The following is an 8,416-nucleotide window of genomic DNA, read 5'->3' as shown; positions in this document are numbered from 1 at the left end:
TGCGTGGCTGGTGGGGACAGGGTCCTCTTTACTGAGACGCTGTGAGCTGTGGGAGGAGACCTAACGCGGAGAGGGACAAATGGACTTTCCCCAAAGGATAGACAGACCTCCCTTCCTGTTTCTGATGAGGTCTCCTGTGTCGGCAGACCTAGGATGAGAGCTGCTGAGGACCAGTAGCCAGGCCTTTCCACCTCCTTGCCCATCCGGGAGCACCTGCCCCGTGCCAGGTGCCTCGCCATGTGGAGTGACTCGCTGTGAACCAGATGGACTCTGACTCCATTACTCTACCTGCCTGCGCTCCTAGCTAAGGTTCACAGTAATCTACAAGGCCAAGTAAGCAGGCAGCACTCCACCTGCAAGGAGATGAGGGCCCAGGGGACCTGGCGGCAGTGAATGTCCCAAACCAGCTACCAGGAGGCACAGTCTGGTGCTGTGCTCTCCCAGACCCCTGGGGAGTGGTAAGGGAAGTGCAGGGTCATGCCCTGGCTCCAGTGCAAGTCAGTCCTCTCTCCGTGGTTTTGCCCTTCCCGACCTCCATGGTTTCTGGGTCTTCACCCCTGAGGCCCGTCTGGATGGCCCCAGCAGAGCAAGGAACAGAGCTGGGGAGCCAATTGCGGGACAAGGCTGGCTTCTTCATTCTCCTTCGGTCTGGTGTCTGCTGTGTCTTTTGGGACTCTGGTTTTGCTCTGGGATGCAGGTCTGCCCTGGCCCCCCTTCCATGGCAATGTGGAAATTCCCGATAGCTCTCAACTGCTCCCACAGCTCGGGAGAAAGCTTCACCAGAGGCCTTCACACATGGGACCCTGCAGCCATCCTGAGCCAATGAATGTTTACAAAGACCTTGGTGTTTCTGCTTTGAGGTGAAATGAGTGATGCTGTGGGCAGGTTGAGAGCAGCCTCGCCTCAGTGTGGGTTTGGGGGACTCCCAGGAAGGACCTGGAGGCCACCCGGAGCACAGCTGCCTAAACCCACCCAGCGGCCAGACTGCCACTCTGAGGAAGGGCAGCAGGGCAGCTCTCCGGGGCCCTCCACCCCTGCGTGTGCTCATGGGTGGCTCTCAGCTCCCCATCACCTGGCCAGGGGGCAGAGGGTCAGGGCATTCCAACGCCTAGCTCTCCCTGACCCCTTATCCTGTTTTCTCCTCCTGATGCAGCTTGGGGAGGTCTCCCGGTCTCCCAGATGGCCACCCCAGAGTGGGAACAAGGGGTCCAGCCAGAGTTACCCCAGGCCTGGAGAAGCCACAGAAAGGCTGCCTGAATTCAGACTCACCCACCTTCACCCTGGCACGGGTCAGTGTGCACCTGATCATCCCCAAGTCCTCCTGGTGTCTGGGCCACCCTGAGCCTCGCTCCCGAGTTGCACCCCCACCCACCACACCCGAGCCTCTCAGCCTCCACAGCCTCCTTTCTGAGCCCAAGATGTGCAGCAGAGAGGACCCAAGAGGGTCAGTAGCATCAGCACCTCTCTCCATCCCCAACTAAGCACCACATAGGTCTCATGACCCCAGCATGGGATCCACAGACAGCAGGGGCCTGTCAATATTGGGGGGTGCCAGTCCCAGTGATCTCCAAGACACACCCCTTAGGGTCTCTCTACGCTGGCCCCCAATCCTTTTCCTGCTGGCATATGGACCCCTTGGGGTCCCGCACTCCCCTGGAAACCCCCCCGACCATCCTCACACCCTGCTTCTGGGGCATGGCATGAATCCCCGGCTTCCGGGGGGACAGTTGGAGGGAGAAGCCAGGCAAGGAGGCCCCACGCCGAGGAGCTCTGTTACAGGATGAGTCAGAGGGGCGGCAGGCGGTGCACAGACTTGACGCAGCTGGTCCCGAGGTTGGTGTGTGTATTGGGGTGGGGGCTCCACTCTGCCCACCATGCTGCCAGCCCACCCACAGAGAAGAGAGAGGCAGGGCTGGCGAGTCTGGGGTGCCTGGAAGCCACACCACACACATTTATGGGATGTCAGACACGTGGTCAGGGCCACACAGCCCAGCAGCAGCAGCGGTCTCTGCCCACCTCTACCCCCACGGTCCTTGCTGCTCAGAGCAGGGACACCCACCCAGCCCCGCACCCCAGAGTCTAGGACCCCGGCAAACAAGTCTATGCCAGGTGTGGACACAGGAACCCTAGGGTCTCAGAGAGCCTGGGGTGCATGTGTGTGCGAGAGACAGGCAGCGCACAACCTGGCATCTGAGTGTCGCATCTGTGCGTGGCTGCGTCTGCATCTGGGAGCGCCTGGCACACCCTGGGCGGGTGGCATAGCTGCGTCGATACAGGCGAGCGTGGAGTGGTGTCTGAGAAGGTGTGGGTGTCTGGCTAGGAATGTGTGTCCATTGCGTCTGTCCCGTGATGTGCGTGTGTCTGTGACCAGGTCCCCAGCGGCTTCCCTGCCGACTGTGCGTCCCAGCGAGGCCACAGGCCTGGGCATCGGAGTGGGTGCGCAGCCCTGCGGTGACTCTGTGCCGCTCAGCAGGGGTGGGTGGCGAGGGGCGGGGCCTATCATCTGGGCACATACTCCCGGGGCAGCCCAGTCCAGTTGTGGTCACGCAGGGCCTTGTCCACTGTCCGGATGTAGCCATTGATCAAGTCCTTCATCTCTGGGGTGAAGGGCTCGGGGTCGTGGGGGCGCCGGCCACGCCGCCGGAAGCTGCCCTCCTTGTTGTTCTCCACGCAGAGCAGCCGCTCCTCGCTCACGGACACATTGAGGAAGGCCACCATCTGGCGCAGCGTGGGCACCAGGCTGCGCCGCAGCTCCTCGTAGTGCACCACCAGCAGCCGCTTCCCGTACTTGAGCCAGTCCAGCACGTGCGAGGACCACCACGAGGAGTAGCTGTTGACGAAGTCCGGCCACTCTGGGGCGGGGAGAGAAGGGACGCAGGGTCAGGGGGTGGTCCCGTCAGCCTGCTCAGGAGAGGGAAACAGCTGGGACGTTCCACTGCCCGCCGCCTGGGGCCAACCTGCCTGGAGTCCCCACCCCCCGCCCGAAGACCTTTTCGGTGACCGTGCAGTGTGTGTGCTGTGGGCTGCTGGGCCTCCTGGAGAGATGAAGGCGCCGTGGGGGCTCCATTGCCTGGCCCGGGGGTTCCCGTAAAGCTAAGCTGACGTGGTGCTTGCTGGGTGCTTACGGTGCCCTGTGTTTGTTCAGACTCGTGAAACTGCCGCGCAGTAGGACACACGATGAAGCCACAGACAGGGGTGGCTCCGACTTTTGCAGGTGATCTACTCCACGAGATTTCTTTTCCAGAAAATTAGGAAATTATTATTTTTTTGGAGGCGGGTGGGGGTACAGAGGTCAGAAATCATCCCTACAAAAATAGTTTCCATAGTTGGGCTATTAATATACCTCAAATACCACGCAAAGGGGCTGCTTTCTCTCATCTTCACAATGGCCCTACGAGACAGGGACTGTCCTTGTTTTTAAGATGAGAAAACTGAGTCTCTGGGGGGCAGACAGCTTAGAAGAGGCAGAGGAGGGCTGTGGGCTCAGCCTGCCTGACTTGGGAGGGGGCTGGTCTGGGAGGAGGGTGACAGGGGAAGGGAAGTACTGGACGCCAGCGAGGCCACCCATAGGCCTCTGTGGATCCAGAGACACAGGCAGATGGAAGCACAGGCCTGGCCAGGAGGTCCTCAGCATCTCCTCTCACCAGCACCCTGCCGGGTCACAGCTTTACTTCTGGGTGACTTAATTTCACGTCACTCACCATCCAGACTCGCATCTCTGTTATCCATCGCCCAGAGGCCAGACTGTGTGTGCCTCCAGGACAGAGAACCCGATGCCAGTAGCCTGGGCCCCGGTGCCTTGCCCTGTACCTGGCACACAGTAGGACTTCAGTACGTGTGGGTCAGTGGACTGACTCCATGAGTAAAGCTGCGCTGGGGAACAAGCCAATCTGACCCCGAATCAGGAAATTCGGGCGTTATGGACTGAATGTTGTATTCCTGCAAAATTCATATGTTGAAGCCCTGCCCTCAATATGACGGCATTTGAGACGGGGCCTTTGGGAGGAAATTAGAGTTAGATGAGGTCAGGAGGGTGGGGCCCTCGTAAGAAGAAACACCAGAGCTTTCCACATCACGTGAGGAGACAGCGAGAAGGTGGCTGTCCGTAAGCCAAGACGAGGGCCCTCACGGGAAACCAGACACTTTGATCTTGGAATTCCAGCCCCCAGAACTACGAGAAATAAATGTCTGCTGCGTAAGCCTCCAGGCTGGTGTTTTGCTGTGGCAGCCACAACTGACTGAGACATCGGGTTTGCATCCCAGTTCTGTCACCCGCCACCTAGGCCACCTGGGCAGTCCTGCAGCCATGTTCTCTGGGCTCATGTGATTCCCCTACGGGACAGTGTGAGGGGTCAGCGAGAGGCAGCTTAGGAGGGAACTGACACGCTGAGTCCTGACCCCAGGCAGGGCACACATGTCATCCCACTGCTCCTTGAAAGCCCCATGACATGCAGGCTACCGTGTCATTTGATAAAGGAGGACCCTGGTTCTGGATGCAGAGGAGGGTGCAAACCAGGTCCACACACATCCCAAACCAGTGCTCTTCCCCCCGCTCCGTGTGAGCTCCTGGGTATGAGCAGGGATAGAAAGGAGATGTAGACTACCCTGTTATCCCACTTGTGGGGGGCAGAAGAGGTTCCTGGCAATCGAGCTGGTATCTAGGTATCCCACAATGCACGGACCTGAGCAGGCGCAGAGGAGACGGGCAGGAGGTGAGCTCAAGCCCAGGCACGGCAGCAGCAGGTCCCCACGAAGATGGGTTTGAGTGGCTACCTGTGTGTGCATACTAATCCTGCGTCCCAACGGGCAGCCTGCCCGCACGGATAAGCAGCCCCTGCCCAGCCCCGTTTACCTTTGCTCTTCCAGTTGCGGTCAGCGGCATAGCCCAGGTGCCCGGCACATTTCCTGTTGAATTCGGCTACCAGGGACCTGTACGGGTTCCGGATCAGCAGGATGGCCGAGTCGAACATCTCAATCTCCCTCCTACCGCTCTCGTGGGTTTTCACGCAGATGGTGCGCCGGCTCCGCCAGTGGTCCTTCTCGCCCTTGAACCCTGCCGGAAGAAATGAGAGGGCCCCCGTGCAGGAAGGTGTCCGTGGGGCCCCCTCCTACAGCAGCAGACAGGTCTGAACGCTAACCTGCGCTGGTATCATGGGTGGCACAGCAGAGGGCACTGGGAGGACCTACAGGTGGTGATAGGAGTGGCTGCCACAGGAGGGACCCCTGTCCAAGGGAAAGTGAGAGCAGGAGGCATCTCAGAGCAGGCCCCCAGGGAGGGAGGGCCCGAGCATGTCCTCTTTATGTGTGGAGATGTGGACATACATTTTTGGCATTTTCATGGAGATATTTTACGCGAGCGTCACAAATAACCTTGTGATTTAACCACAGCTGCAGCATAGCCAGATGAAGAGACTGAGGCTCAGAGTGAGTGTGTGACTTGCCCAAGAGCACACAGCACCATGGAAATACCAACAGGGCTCTCTGCACATGGCTTTGTGTGTCCCTGTGAGGTCCCCAGCTTCCACCCCCCTCCCCGCAGTGGGGGCAGGCTCTCCACCAACAGGCTCAATGGCTGTAAGCAGGTGCAGCCCCACCCTCTGACCTTATGCCACAGTCATACAACAGAGGCCCAGCCTTGCATACATGCACGTCCTTCACCTTGGATGCCCCCAGAGTAGCTCTGGTAAAAGTCTCAACCATGACGTTTGAGCCCAGCCTTGAAGAACTCAGGACCTCATTTTTATAAATGGAGACTTGCTCACATTGCCCAGCCTCCCTGGGGCCTGTCCCTTTCCTTGGCCCCCTGGTACAGCACTGGGGACTGAATGACTACTGGCCGAGAAGGACAGACTCCACCCCTCCATCCAGAGCCACACATTTATCAACAGAGGTTACTGTGAGCTCACTGTGTACACTTGATGTTGGGGTTAAAGGGATAAGACTCAGACCCTGTCTTTAGACTTATATTCTAATAGCGGAAGTAGCCCAAGTGCAGAGCATAGGAGCTTATGGCAACAAAGAGCAGGGGGTACCAAATAGCCGGATGTCACAGAGAACCTCCTGGAAAGATGTCTCCTGAACCTAATCTGCGGCCACACCCCAACGTAGCCATGCCATCCAGCTCTGGAACACGCTCCATACATGCTCATGGGCTCTTGGAAACAAAATGAGTCCTACCACCTGCATTTGTATCTACAGTGAGCAGTGAAAGATTCTCTGATGCCTGGAACATGCAAGTCTCTTTTGAATCTGGAAGTCTGGGTTTACCCTTTGAAACTCAACAAGCTTCAAAGTCATCCCGGCCATGGGCCAAACACCAAAAACCCTTGCTTTGATTCACTCTGTCAAATGGCTAAGAATTGCCATGAAAGGAAGAGTCAAACCGTGGACTGAATAAATGCAAAATCTGATTTTTAACAACCTTGAGACCGGGGTGCCTTTCACGCTGCCTCAGCTATTCCAATAACAGCCACTCTGTGTTGCAGCTCAGGCCACACTCACCTACCACAATGGGGTTGGCATTTCGGTGCTGGACATGCCTTGTGAGTTTTGCGTGTGTGTGTGTCATCACCTCATCCGTGCTCTGAGGCCAGTGGCTACGTCTAACAGTCCCATAAGGTTCAAAGATGCATCTAAGGCATGTTCAAGGCAGTGTCATCCCAACCTTTATGGCTGGCTATTCAATCATTGGGCCACTGAGCCACGTGTAGACCAATGAGCCAGCTGCTTGAATAAGGTAAAGGCCGTCTAGGCGAACAAGGTGGGTAACTGCAGCCTGGGCACAGTGGGCGATTCCTGGGGGCTAGGCCAGGTGGGCAGGATCACATGCTTATCTGGCCAATTCCTCCCTCATCTGAAGGTGCCCATAACACTCAAGGCTCTCAAAGATGACAGGGCTGGCATATATATATATGCACAACCTTGGCTTTTCCCCAACCAGACCGAGATTGTTGTGAGTGAGTCCAGAACTCACTGCACTGCCAAGCCCAGGAAGCTTCTGTTTCTCTAGGATGTTACTCATAGCATCATCTTTTCCCAAACCAAATTCTGGTTAAGAAACCCAGAAAAAATGTTATAACACTTGACAATGGAGAAATAAATTTTGCCAAATTTAGATGCCATTGGACTTGTTTGAAGTTCTTCATTCTTAAACAGCACACAGACTTGAGCCCTTTAATTAATTTTCTTGGCATAATGACGCCTCTTATTTTTACAAGGAGAAGATTAGAAATCATAAAACTGTTGAAGATTTTTGGACCTATTTTTCAAAAATTGCATTTTGATCAACTACCCTTTGCTTGCCTCAAAAAAAAAAAAAAAAACCCAAAACAAACAAACAAACAAACAAAAACCAGGAATAAGCAGATGATGCCTAATTATTGAGAGTTTTAAACATTAAGGAAAATTCAAGAAATGTTTATAGAGGGGAATTTCAAACTGCTAGTGTTTTCCTTTGAATCCAGAGCAGGCACTACCTCACAAAGTTCCCCTCAAAGTGAGGTTCCAGGGCTGCCTGCATCAGCATTACCTGGGGACTTGTTAGAAATGAAAATTCCCAGGCCCCACCTCAGACCACCTGCATCAGACTCGTTGCAGGTGTGGGCCGGAATCCATGTTTTAACAAGCCCTCCAAGTGATTCTTTTTTTTTTAACTTAAAAATATGTTTTATTATTATTTCTAGTTGATATGTAATAACTGTACATTTTTATAGGGTACAGTGTGATACTTTGATGCATGTATACAATGTGTAATGACCAAATCAGGGTAATTAGCATATCCATTGCATCAAACATTTATCATTTCTTTGTGTTGGAAACATTCAAAATCCTTTCTTGTGGTTATCTGAAAATATACAATAAATTATTGTAAACTATAGTTATCCTACAGTGCTGAACATGCTAGAACTTATTCCTCCTATCTAGCTGTAATTTTGTATCCGTTAACTAACCTCTCCCTATCCCCACCCCTCTACCCTTCCCGGCCCCTACTGACCACTATTCTACTCTCAACTTCTAGGAGATGAACGTTTTCAGCTTTGACACGAGTGAGAACATGTGGCATTTATCTTTTTGTGCCTGGTTTATTTCACTTAACATAACATCCTCCAGGCTCATCCGTGTTTCCATGAATGATGGGGATTTTTTTTTTTTAATGGCTGAATAGCATTCCTTTGTGTATACATGTGACATTTTCGTCATCCATTCATCTGTTGACAGACACTTAGGTTGATTCCATATCTTGACTGTTGTGAATAGTGCTGCAACAGGCCCAGGAATGCAGACACCTCTTTGACATATCAATTTCCTTTTCTTTGGATATAAACCCAGGAGTGGGATTGCTGGATCATATGGTAGTTCTATTTTTCTTTAAGGAATCTCCATACTGTTTTCCATAACAGCTTTACTAATTTACATT

General features: G+C 54.1%; 1 protein-coding gene across 1 annotated transcript in view; it reads right to left on the bottom strand.

Moving 5' to 3' along the window:
- Positions 1-1,864: 1,864 nt before the first annotated feature.
- WSCD1 (WSC domain containing 1) overlaps positions 1,865-8,416 on the bottom strand; it is a 157,794-nt gene continuing 151,242 nt past the window's right edge. Inside the window, exons 9-10 of the mRNA XM_069482099.1 lie at positions 4,853-5,053; positions 1,865-2,852 (exon numbers count right to left, since the gene is read on the bottom strand). Coding sequence (XP_069338200.1) covers positions 2,500-2,852; positions 4,853-5,053 — 554 coding nt within the window. The 3' untranslated portion in view covers positions 1,865-2,499. The remainder of the gene's footprint in view (positions 2,853-4,852; positions 5,054-8,416) is intronic.

This window comes from Eulemur rufifrons, chromosome 9 (genome assembly GCF_041146395.1).
Source record: "Eulemur rufifrons isolate Redbay chromosome 9, OSU_ERuf_1, whole genome shotgun sequence".
Lineage (NCBI taxonomy): Eukaryota > Metazoa > Chordata > Mammalia > Primates > Lemuridae > Eulemur > Eulemur rufifrons.
Note: the sequence above shows the minus strand (reverse complement) of the source record. Positions and strands in the feature narration are given on the sequence as shown.